This window comes from Mus pahari, chromosome 22, assembly GCF_900095145.1.
Source record: "Mus pahari chromosome 22, PAHARI_EIJ_v1.1, whole genome shotgun sequence".
NCBI classification, from domain to species: Eukaryota; Metazoa; Chordata; class Mammalia; order Rodentia; family Muridae; genus Mus; species Mus pahari.
Window position 1 is genome coordinate 47,144,640 of NC_034611.1, and position 13,134 is coordinate 47,157,773.

Sequence of the window (13,134 nt, forward strand, 5' to 3'; positions counted from 1 at the left end):
AAAAAACAAAAAAAAAGTTTTATGTATATCATGTGCATGTATGTATGTCTGTGTAAGCGTGTCAGATTCCTTGGTACGGGAGTTACAGACACTTGTGAATGGCTATGTGGGTGCTGGATCCTTTGGAAGAGCTGCTAGTGCTCTTAGTTGCTGAGCCATTTCTCAGGTTGCTGACTCCAGGGTCTTTTGTATTTAGGCAAGTGCTGTACCACTAAGCTGTAGCTTAGTCCCTCTCTGTCTTTTCTTCATCTTCCAGATGAAGGCTTGGGCATGAGACACAGTGAGCTCCAAGCTAGACTTTGCTACATTATCAAGATCCTGTCTCAAAAAATTCAAAGCCGGGCAGTGGTGGCGCACGCCTTTAATCCCAGCACTTGGGAGGCAGAGGCAGGCGGATTTCTGAGTTTGAGGGCAGCCTGGTCTACAAAGTGAGTTCCAGGACAGCCAGAGATATACAGAGAAACAGAGAAACCCTGTCTCAAAAAAACAAAAAACAAAACAAAACAAAAAAATTCAAGATTATCTCCAAACTATTTTTTTTTATTGGTCTCTTTATACCACCTTTAGCTCCTGAGCGTTGGGATTAAAGAACTGTGCCCATCACCAAACTACATTTTATTATTTGTACTTGTAGAGAATTTAGATTCCTAAATAGTTAAGGTTAGACCATTTTGTCCTTTAGTAGGCACTTATCCAGAAGGATCCAAGTACTTCAGATTTTTGTACAACTGATTTTCCATTTTAAAAACTGCATTGGGGGCTGGGAGAGCTGACTCAGCAGTTTGAGATAGTAGATTAGTAGGAATTGAGTTTGGTTCCCAGCAGCCACAACTGCTGAAGTTCCACCATCTCCAGGGGATCCATTGCCTCTGTCTCCTTTGCTACCTTATCAGTATGGCATACACGGCATACACATACAGACATGGTTTTAAACACTGTGCATCATTCAGGCAGTGGTTCACTAGGCTGCATGGCAGCTTGAGCTGGAGAGCTCTTCTGGGCTGGAGTCACTCAGCTGTGTCACAATGACGCAGCAGTTGTTGCTTACAAACTTTGTGAAATATCTTTGAAAATTTATATTGCCACACATACACATGTAAATTGCATAATACTGTGTTTGTTCTTGTGGTGTTACGTCACTCAGACTCTGCAGTTCACAGTCAGTAGCTCTGGCGGGAGATCCCCCAGATGCACTGTCCTACTGAATAATCATGAGAGGATGTTGTCTCGCATCGGTAATTGTAGAGGGACACATGTGACTTGTACACATCTAACTTTTGGTTCTTGTTTTCTTTTTTCTTTGTATGGTGTTGTTGTTATTATTGATGTTGAGACGAGGTCTTAGTATGTAGCCTTGGCTAGCCTGGAGTTTGTTGTGTAGACCAGGCTGGCCTGGAACTCACCGAGAGCTACCTATAGGCCCCAGCTTCCTAAGGGCTGGGTTAAAGCTGTGTGCCACTACATCTTCTACTACTACTACTATTATTATTATTATAGATTTATTTACTTTATGTATATGAGTACACCGTAGCTGTACAGATGGTTGTAAACCTTCATTTGGTTGTTAGGACTTGAATTTTAGGACCTCTGCTTAGCTCTGGTCAATCCCACTCGCTCTGGTCAACTCTGCTCGCTCAGTCCCTGCTTGCTCCTGCTCAAAGATTTATTTATTATTATACATAAGTACACTGTAGTTGACTCCAGGCACACCAGAAGAGGGGCGTCAGATCTCATTACAGTTGTTTGTAAACCACTATGTGGTTGCTGGGAATTGAACTCAGGACCTCTGGAAGAGCAGTCAGTGCTCTTATCCACTGAGCCATCTTGCCAGCCCCTATTATTATTATTATTATTATTATTATTATTATTATTATTATTATTAATTATGATGTGTGTGCATGCCCATGGCATGAGTGGAAGTCAGTGAACAACTTCTCTCCTTCACCACATGCGTTTTCTGTTCCTAACCTAATATTTTAAGTCTGTCTTTCTCTTTGCCTGTCTGTCTGTCTGTCTGTCTGTCTCTCTGTGTGTGTGTGTGTGTGTGTGTGTGTGTGTGTGTGTGTGTTTGTAGTCCAGTCAACATCAGATGTCCTCCTCTGTTGCTTACTGCCTAATTTTTTTTTTTACCCAGGGTCTCTCACTAAGACTGAGAGTAGTGGATTTGGCTAGAGTTTCTGGCCAGTGAGGCCTCAGGCTCCTCCTGTCCTTGCTCCCCAAGCACTGTTATTTTAGTGTGTGCCACAGTGCCTGGTTTTTTTGTTTTTGCTTTTGTTTTATCGAGACAGGGTTTCTCTGTGTAGCCCTGGCTGTCCTGGAACTCACTCTGTAGACCAGGCTGGCCTCAAACTCAGAAATCTGCCTGCCTCTGCCTCCCAAGTACTGGGATTACAGGCATGCACCACCACTGCCCGGCAGTGCCTGATTTTTAAGTGGGTCCTAGAGATTTAAAACAATCTCTCAGCCTGCACACACAGTGCTTTACTTACTGAGCCATCGCCGTAGTCCTTAAACAGTTTTCTAAAAATAATTTCTCGATATTGTTGTAAGTGGTTGACATGATGGATGAGGAGGTCGTGGATAATGAGGAATGCCTCTGAGTGTGTTTTACAAAGATTTTCATTAATTCCTAGAGAATTTCATGTAATTTAGGTTTATCATATTCATCCCCCACTCTTTCCCGTAACTCTGCCCAGATCCATCTCCACCCCAAACCTCCAACTTTATGTCTTTAAAATAGCTGAGTCCAGTTTGTACTGCTCATGGAATCCTGGCTGTGGAATGTATTTGACCTGCTAAGGAATCAATCAAATCAAAATCTCTCTCTCTCATTAGATATGATTTTTATTTACATTTCAAATGTTAGCCCCTTTCCTGGTTTCCCCTCCGAAAACCCCCCTCCCCCTGCTCACCAACTTACCCACTCCCGCTTCCTGGCCCTGGCATTCCCCTACACTGGGGCATAAAGCCTTCACACGACCAAGGACCTCTCCTCCCATTGATGACCAACTAGGACATCCTCTACTACATTTGCAGCTGGAGCCATGAGTCCCACCATGTATGCTCTTTGGTTGGTGGTTTAGTTTCTGGGAGCTCTGGGGGTTCTGTTTAGTTCATATTATTATTATTATTGTTATATATTTTTTGGTTTCTTGAGACAGGGTTTCTCTGTGTAGCTCTGGCTGTCCTGGAACTCACTCTGTAGACCAGGCTGGCCTCGAACTCAGAAATCCTCCTGCCTCTGCCTCCCAAGTGCTGAGACTAAAGGCATGCGCCACCACTGCCTGGCAGGTTAGTTCATATTATTATTCCTCCTTTAGGAATCTCTTAAAGAAAGCTGATTCTTCCTCCTCCAGAAGATACCAACTGTCCATAGCTCTTCTGCTAAGGGTTGGGGCTCACCAACCTCTCTCCCTCCATACTGGAATGTTGACTGGCTTTTGAAATTTCTAAAAGCAGTTAAGCTTTGTTCTGAGCCAGACATGGTGCATGCTTGCATTCCCAAATCTCAGAACGGAGGCAAGAGAATTTCAGGTTAGAGGCCAGTTTGTATGCAACAAAGATTCTGTTTCAAGAATGACAAAAAAAATTACTCTCCTAGATATTTTAATATACAATATAATATTGTTAGCTTAACTACTTTGTTGTATACACACAAACACACACACACACACACACACACACACACACACACACATAGTGTCCCCCTCCCTCTTTTTTTTTTTTTTTTTTTTTCTTTTTTTTTTGAGGTAACGTTTCTCTCTGTAGCTGGCTGGCCTGGAACTTACTCTGTCGACTTCGCTTGGAATTTAGAGACCCACCTGCCTCTACCTCCTGAGTGCTGGGATTAAAGGTGTGCGCCACTACTGCCTGGTAAGTAATTTGGATTTTGTACTGAGTATAATTGAAAACAAACCCTAATATGAAGTACACTGAGCAGGATTCTTCTTTAATGGTTTCAGGTCAGATGTCGGTAAGCCGTTAGAGAGGGACTCAGGACTTAGGGTGGTATAAATGAGTGTGTTTCAACTTAGCGTAAGATTATAGCAATATAAATATTATTAGCTGATGTTTTCTGCTTTATTGTTATTTTTTCATTATAGGGACTTTCAGTTACCTTGATGATGTCCCATTTAAGATAGGAGACAAATTCAAAACACCAGCGAAAGTAGGTCTGCCTATTGGCTTCTCCTTGCCTGACTGCTTACAGGTTGTCAGAGAGATGCAGGTAAGTGGTGAATTTTAGTTAATATTCGGTACATTAAAGACTTGATAAAGCTCTTTGTACAATTCTTAGTTTTATCTTGTTGCCCCTGTTAATGCCTGCTTACGATGATACCTAGAGCTCCACTTACATGTCTTCCATATGCATGAGTTTTGTTTCACATGTTCCATTACCTTTTCTGCGTTTCTGTGCCTAGTACTAAACAAATACCAGTTATCCATGTTGCTCACGCCCCTCTCTGCTTTGTTATGTCCTCATTGTCTTCACAGTCAGCACTGTTAGACTGTTTGTCTTTAGCTCTCCTCACTCTTCATTCTAGCCGACCTTAGTCTCACCAGGCTGTCATGGTAGCCTCCTTAGTTGGCTTTGCTTGCAGTGTTTTCTACATCATTTCCAGAATAATGATTTTAAGGTTTTAAAGTTATTCAAAAAGTTTATAACTCAGTAACTACTATTAAATCAAGCATAGAGACACCAGGTTTTAGCAGAGCACATTGCCCATGTTCCATGTCATCATTAGTTTGTTGAATGTAGGTTGCATCTTTGTCTGTACTTGACTTTCCCCATGAGTTCTCTCTGTAAGAACAGTTTCTGACTGTACAGAAAGCTGTCAGTCTGTCAGGACAGTGCCTACACGCTTTCCAGAGCTTTCTCAACCCTCTCTGTAGAGATCAGTTATACATAAATACACAAAATTACATCTTGAAAGGAGCAAAAAGCTGAGTGCTAGCTCCTTCAGTGTGTGCTTGCTGATTGACTTATTATCTATCTTTCTTTCTTTCTTTCTTTCTTTCTTTCTTTCTTTCTTTCTTTCTTTCTGTCTGTCTGTCTGTCTGTCTATCTATCTATCTATCTATCTATCTATCTATCTATCTATCTATCTATCTATAATCCGCCGCCTGCTTGGAGAGGGGCCCTTCTGCGGGCTGAGGGGAGACGCCCTGTGTCCTCAAGGTGCTTAGATCTTAAGGTGACGGGAAAGCAGGAGAGCCCAGGGAGTTCACACTTCCTCCTGAGATGACAGAAGATTGCAAAGACAGGCTTGTCTCTAGCACTTGCTAGGGAGGGAAGGCATCAGGATGTCACTTTGGAACTTCCTACAGTTTGTGTTCTGAACTTCAGATGCTTCGGTTTAATAGCATAATTCACCCTTTCAAGCTATATGCTTTAGTGGATTTTGTGTTTATTTGTTTGTTTGGTTTTTGAGAGAGATTTGTTTGTTTGTTTGAGAACACTGTAGTTGTCTTCAGACATACCAGAAGAGGGTATTGATCCCCATTACAGATGGTTGTGAGCCACTTTGTGGTTGCTGGGAATTGAACTCAGGACCTCTGGAAGGGTAGTCAGTGCTCCTAAGTGCTGAGCCATCTCTTCAGCCCATTTGGTTGGTTTTTCGACACAGGGTTTCTTTGTGTAGTCTTGGCTATCCTGGAACTTACTATGTAGACCAGGCTGGCCTCCAACTCAGAAATCTGCCTGCCTCTGCCTCCTGAGGCCTGGGATGGAAGATGTGGCCACCACTGCTCATCCTGAGTTTTAAATATATTCACATTTTGTAAGCTTGATACTATGTAATTCTAGAACATTTTTTTTTTTTAAAGATTTATTTTATTATTACATGTAAGTACACTGTAGCTGTCTTCAGACACTCAGAGGGAGTCAGATCTTATTACAGATGGTTGTGAGCCACCATGTGGTTGCTGGGATTTGAACTCTGGACCTTCAGAAGAGCAGTTGGGTGCTCTTACCCACTGAGCCATCTCGCCAGCCCATTCTAGAACATTTTATTTCCCAAATTCTGAAAAGAAACCTGCTGACTCTGGAGGCTCCCAGTGCAGCAGCTCTGTCCGTTCATCCCGAAAGGCCAGCTGAGGAGTGGATGGTGGTGAGGACCCTTGGGGAGGGCACAGCAGGCTGGCTACTAAAGCCTGTTATCACCCAGGAGGCTCACAGCCATCCTGCTCTGGAGTGTGAGCGGTGCCTTGGTCGGCTTGAGCAGTAGTTCAGAATTAGGCCTTGTTGATAAGTAAGTTGCTGCTAGACATACAAGGTTTGTCTCTCCTGCTCTCTCGCCTAACTCAGTAGCTTTAATAGAGCGTTCAGCTCTGCTCAAAGAAAGGAAAGAAGAAAGAAGGAGAAAAGAGGGAAAGAAGAAGGGAGGGAGGGAGGAAGAGAGAGAGAGAGACAGAGAGAGAGAGACAGAGAGAGACAGAGAGGGGGAAGGGAGGGAGAGAGAGAGAGAGAGAGAGAGAGACAGACAGACAGACAGACAGACAGAGGGGGAGGGAGAGGAGGGGAGGGAACTGGCATTGCAGTTTCAGCCTTTGGAACAAGATGTTTATACATTAGATTTCTTGTTTTTGGACCCAAGTGAGTGCAGGAGAGAGGAGAGCTTTGGAAAAGGACAGTTTGCACATTCATTCCTTACTTGTTGTACACTGACTGACCCGGGCAGAGTCAGCACTTCAATAACAGCAGCCTCTAAGCCCCTGTTTTATTTTGTTAGACTAGTGGGCCGTTACTATTTCTCTTGTGTGGATATGCTGCATTTTATGTTTTGATCAAATGCTTGGTGTTTGGTAGTTTTTACTTGACTTTTGACTGTTCCGACCAGCGTTGCTGTGAGGATTTGTAAGCAGGCTTTCCCCATGGTTTTCATTCTCCTGATAATTTTTTATAGGTGATAATGAATAGTCATTAAACACCTTTCTGTATATTCAGTTCTGGTAATAATACGATTTTCTAAAAGCCATCTAGAGCTAGAGATGTAGCTCAGTGGTAGCATGTGTGCTCTGCATACACGAAGCTCCAAATTTATCTCTACTCCTGAGCAGGTGTGTGCGCGCCCCCGTCTGCCCCCCTCCCCTGAAAAAATAACACCAAGAAGTGTGATTTTTGCTAGGAGCAGACATACATGCTGTGATTCCATAGGCTTGGGAAGCTGAGGCAGGAGGATCACTTTCATATAAGCGTCGGAGGCTACCCTAGCAACACAGAGAAGCCTTGTTATCATTTACCTCGCAATTGCTGGTAGAATTCCTGATGGAAACAACTTAAGGGAGTAAGTTTATTTGGGTCATGATCTGGAGAAGATAATCCACCATGGCCTGAAGGCATGGCAGTGGACTGGCTTCTGTGTGCTGCAACAAGAGTGTGGGGTAACTAGTCACATTGAGAAGTCAGATAGGACACCTCAGCCCCCCCCCCCGGCCCCATTCTTTGAGTCAAGCACTACTTCCTAAAAGTTTCACAACCTCCCAAATCAGGGACATTAGCGGGGACTAATTGTTCCGTCACAAGTACACTTCACTTTCAGACCTTCCTTTTCAACTCCTGGGGCCATAGGCTTATGGCCTGGAATCTGGGCTGGGCGCTATCCCTCCAAGCCTTCTTTAGTTTGTATTACATAAATATGAGTGATTTGCCTGCATGCATGGGTACATGTATCTGCACCACATATCTGCTTGCTATCTACAGAGGTCAGAAGAGAGTGTCAGCTCCCTTTGAAGTGGAGTTAAGGATATTTGCTGGGCAGTGGTGGCGCATGCCTTTAATCCAAGCACTCAGGAGGCAGAAGCAGGCGGATGTCTTAGTTCGAAGCCAGCCTGGTTGGGTTCTCTGCAAGAGTAATAAATACTCTTAACCACTGAGCCACCTCCAGCCCAAAAGTTAAGATTGTTCATCTCTAGAATGCAACGATTCTTGCATTGTAGTTGATTTTAGACAAACAAAACTGTGGAGAAGGAAGCTGTGGCTGAGGGAACCTGGTCGGTTGATGATGCTTTTCTGTACTCCGTATTTTACTCTGGTTCTCTGTCTCTCTACAGCGGAAGCACACAGTAGGTGTGTAGTCTAGGCTACTTAGTCGGGTCTCTGTAGTTTGTTAATAGTGATCGTCACAGGACGCAGTGACAATGAAGAGACAAGGCTCTGTGGATGTCTGTGAGGGATGATCTGAATTAACTGAGGTGGAAGACCGGCCCTGGATGTGTGGGTGGCACCATCCCATGGGCGGGTCCTGAACTGAACAGAAAAGGTCCAGCTTACGGACCCTGGCATTTGTCCCTGCCTCCTCACTGCAGGCGTGAGACGACCAGCTTCCCGAAGCCCTGCCCTGTGCCCTCAGACTGTGACCCCAAACAGTCTTCCTCACAGCAATGAGAAAAGCAACTATTATACTGTCAAAAGATTAAACAGACGACATCGGGTTTCTCCAGTTAGCTCTGTAGAGCTCTCAGTGCCCATGGCTGTTCTCTCAGAAAAGATAGCGCCTCCCCCAGCTCCCCCTTCCATCTCTGCAGAGCACAGCTGCAGGAGTGGGGACAGGGACTCTTAGTGACTGTGTGTAGGTTTTCCTTCTTCCTTTTCTAGAATGATCTCTCAGCATTTTAAACTTCTCCCGAACCCTCTGTGTCTTTACCATGCTTCCACCTTGAAAATTCAGGCATACACTCTTCAGCTCTGCCCAGTTAGGGTGAATGCAAGGGATTTGGTTTTCTTCTTTCTCTATAATGCTGTAGATATTTTTAAAGTATGACAATGAGAATTTTGTAAGTTGGGCTACATTTTAAGGGTTTATTAAGAAGCTGTGAAGTTGGAGCCGGGCGTGGTGGCGCAAGCCTTTAATCCCAGCGCTCAGGAGGCAGAGGCAGGCAGATTTCTGAGTTCGAAGCCAGCCTGGTCTACAAAGTGAGTTCCAGGACAGCCAGGGCTACACAGAGAAACCCTGTCTTGAAAAACCACAAAAAACAAACAAACAAACAAAACTGTGAAGTTTATTTTAAGCAGGGTTTCCTACAGCCCAGCTGCCCTTGAACTTGTGATGTTCCTGCTTCCCCCTCCCAAGCACTAGAATATTGCTGAAAGTGTACTATTGATATCGTACAGATGGCCACCTACCCAGGACCTTCATATCTTCTGGCACTGAGTGGGTACCCCAGTCTCATGGATAGGTTTCTCTCTCCTCAAATTATGATCCTCCTGCCTCTGTCTTTCACATGTTTGGTTCTGTCTCCCTTTTCCTCTTCTGTTTTGAAAGAGGAAGGAGACTTATTGAGGGTGTACCTTAGAAAGAAGAGCAGACGCAGACAACGGGCCTGCTGACTTCATTATCCATCTGCAAAGTACAGACTGCTGCTTCATGGTTGAGTGTGTCTTTCTTGTGCAGGGCCATGCTAACCTTGGCCTGATTGTAGCAAGTGTATTGCTGAACTGGGCATCAGGTTCTTAAACCGTCCCCTTGAATTTTGACTGCAGTATATTCATTACAGCACAATAGTGGATTGACAGCACAGAGCTGGCCAGCTTCAGATCCAGTACGTGCTGGCTTTCTGACTGGGAATGATCCCTCGCAAACTAGGGATAAAGGTGATTACTAAGGGGTTTTAGGTAGTCTGGAGGGTTCACCCGCGGAAGGTGCTTGTGGGTACGGTAGAGCACTGCCCATGCACAAGGCCCTGGGCTTAGGTCTCTGGGTTTGCTGAAACAGACAAAGCAAAACAGCAAGTTCTTTCATGTGCCCCTGAACTTGTCCCTTCAGGGTTGGGTGCTGCCATTATTGAACATAGGGTCTCTGATGTATATTGTGCTACATAATAGAGATCCAAAGATGGTCTGTGGGGCTGCTGCCAATAGGAGGACATGGTAAGAGCTCACACGTGACGTGCATGTACTTGCAGGTGTGCACCAGAGATGACTGGTAGAGGTGAGTGCCATACATTTTAGTACAGATGGGTCATCAGGATGGCTTCCTTGAGTATGAGGCTTACTATTTTCTCTAGCCATGTAGAGTTAGGGAGGGGATAGGCCGAAGAGAAGCAAAAGATGTGGCCTGTTCCCTTTGGTCTGATGTGTAGAGTTAATTTATACAGCTAACCTGGGATTTGGACATTGGGAATCTCAGTATTCCTCAGTGAGGCTCAGCCATGTGCTGAAGTGCTACCTGCTGTACTTCACACACACAGGACTGAGTTGGGTAGGGGAGAGCAGCCCCTGGGCTCACATCTCCTCTCTCTGCTGTATCTCTGCAGTATGACTTCTCCTTGGAAAAGAAAACCATTGAGTGGGCTGAAGATATTAAACTAATCCAAGAAGCTCAGCGAGAAGCAGAGCGGAAGGCCGAGGAAGCAGAAGCTAAAGTGAATTCCAAGAGTGGTCCAGAGGGTGACAGCAAAGTGAGCTTCCCCAAGACTCACAATACAGCCACAATGCCGCCTCCTATTAACCCCATCCTTGCCAGCTTACAGCACAACAGCATCCTCACTCCAACTCGGGTCAGCAGTAGTGCCACAAAGCAGAAAGTTCTCAGCCCACCCCACACAAAGGCAGATTTCAATCCTGCTGACTTCGAGTGTGAAGAGGACCCATTTGATAATCTGGAGTTAAAAACTATTGATGAGAAGGAAGAGCTGAGAAACATTCTGGTAGGAACCACTGGACCCATAATGGCTCAGTTATTGGACAGTAACACACCCCGGGGAAGCTCGGGGACTGTGCTACAGGATGAGGAGGTCTTGGCATCCTTGGAGCAGGCAACCTTAGACTTCAAGCCTCTTCATAAACCCAATGGCTTTATAACCTTACCACAGTTGGGCAACTGTGAAAAGATGTCGCTGTCTTCCAAAGTGTCCCTCCCCCCTATTCCTACAGTAAGCAATATCAAATCTCTGTCCTTCCCCAAACTTGACTCTGATGACAGCAATCAGAAGACAGTCAAGCTCGCGAGCACTTTCCATAGCACATCCTGCCTCCGAAGTGGCGCCTCCCGGAGTCTCCTAAAGCCTTCCACCCAAAGCAGTGCCAGTGAGCTCAATGGGGACCACACTCTTGGGCTTTCAGCTTTGAACTTGAACAGTGGCACAGAGGTGCCAACACTGACAGCCTCCCAGATGCCTTCCCTGTCTAGCGTGTCTGTGTGTACAGAAGAATCGTCACCTCCAAATACATGCCCCACAGTAAGTTTTCAGTCCTAATTTATATTCCAAAGGTGTCTTCGGTGATCCCATTTAGCAGTAGACTTGCTTCCCACAAGGCTTAGTGATTGATAGTGCATGGAGAATGGCTTTGTTTTCTGATAGAATTCTGCTCATTTCCTGAGGGCAGCTTGTATCTTTATTTTTGGTTCTTCTTCAGTGCTGGGGATCAAACCCAGGCACTCTGCTACCACACTACATCCCCAGCCAAAGTTTGCTTAGTGTTTACCTCCCTGCATCTTTAGGATCTTCTCCTTTGTAAATAAGAGACAACACAACTTTTGTGAATTTCTCTGTCTAATCTTGGTTCCTTTTAGTGCTGCTATGTCTTAATAGGTTTTGTCTTATTTTGTCTTGGTGGTTTTAGTTGAGACAAGGTCTTCCTATATGGCCTAGATCTCCTGCCTCCACCTCTTACGTCCTGGGATTACAGGTGTGCATCCCTGTGCCTGGCTGTGTCGTGATCTCTGTCACCCATTTTCTTTCTAGACCTGTGGGTGTCCTTGGTACACCCTCTCCTTTCCTAGCTTCCCCATTCTACCTCCCTCTCCCTTTTAAAAAAAATCACAATGTGGTTCTTTGGGGTTAAATTTCTTCAGACCACATGGTTCCTAGCAATGGTTAGAAATCTGTTATTAAATCTATAGAATGTAGTTGTGTGCTTTTTTTTTTTTTCTCCTGTCAACAGTATGCACTGGGCAGTTTGAAAAAAGAGAGCTAAGGGAAACCTCTACTGAGTTCTCACACTTTTAATATATTAGGATGGATTAATAAAAAGATTACAACTTTCCTCACCCCATAGAAAATCTATTTTGCTACAAAATGGGGGCAAAACAGGGCGGTTTCTTTGTCACATAGTATAAGGTTAGCTCCTGATGTGGTGTTGCAGCCCCAGAACATGTTTCCATAACCTGAGCCATAAATCTTAGACGTCCCAGAGGCTCATGCTACACTAGCTCAGAGATGTTTTTATTTTTAATTTTTTAAAAGCTTTTTAAAAATTTTTATGTATTCACCATTGCTCTCTTCAGACACACCAGAAAGGGCATCAGGCCCCATTACACATGGTTGTGAGCCACCATGTGATTGCTGGGAATTGAACTCAGGACCTTAGGTAAATGATGCTTTAGGTAAGTGAAAAGCACCCTGGAAAGATAGGGGTTGCTCAGCCAGTACCCAGCCTCATGTAGATGAACCCTTAGAGAACAAAACCAGAGAACTAACAGTAGAGCTCTTTCTCAACCAGAACACCGAGCATTAGCCATTGTTTGGCCAGATGACCTGACCTTCAGAGTCAGAAGTGTCTTGGTGAACTTGCTTTCATTCATAAGTCTGAACAGCTGGAGTTGTGGTGTTCTTTTAAGGGAGTCTTGCTTATCTCCCTTGCGGACAAAGCCTGGTTCCCAGCTAGGCCTTCATAGCGTGAGGCCTGGGGATCCTCAGTGAGAGCAGCACATTTCTTCATGATCATGGTGCCCACGGCTCAGAGTGGTGCACCTCTCGCACCCCTCAGATGGGGATGTTAGCAGAACTGTGCCTGGAACCAGGCTCTGACTATCTTAGATGGCCCTTTTCTCTTTCCTTTTCTTTCTTTTCTTGAGATGGGTTTCTCTATATAGCCCTGCTGTGCTGTAGAACTTTATCTATCTTTACATCTACCAAATTCACAGATAGTTGCCTGCCTCTGCCTCCTGCCTCCTCTGCCTCTGCCTCTGCCTCTGCCTCTGCCGCCTCTGCCTCGTCTCTTGGGTGTACCACCACCACCACCAGGCTAGATGGCTATTCAGTTTCACTATTCAGATTTTGATTTCATGGTTTACTGTTTATATAAAATAACATTAGAAGTTAAGGAACTCATAGGTCCTTTTGAGAATAGTCATGAAATGGGCCCTTATTCTTAGGTAGTGTGGAACTGCCTTTCCGGCCTTCAGAGTCTTT

The 13,134-nt window shown here is 44.8% G+C and overlaps 1 protein-coding gene across 2 annotated transcripts in view; it reads left to right on the forward strand.

Moving 5' to 3' along the window:
• The window catches only part of Ubap1 (ubiquitin associated protein 1), a 39,515-nt gene that overhangs the window by 19,122 nt on the left and 7,259 nt on the right, over window positions 1–13,134 (forward strand). The window contains exons 3-4 of one of the 2 annotated variants that reach the window (XM_021222019.1): window positions 4,104–4,228; window positions 10,255–11,178. In XM_021222019.1, the coding sequence (XP_021077678.1) occupies window positions 4,104–4,228; window positions 10,255–11,178 (1,049 nt within the window). The remainder of the gene's footprint in view (window positions 1–4,103; window positions 4,229–10,254; window positions 11,179–13,134) is intronic. The other variant, XM_029533365.1, reaches the window with a different exon arrangement.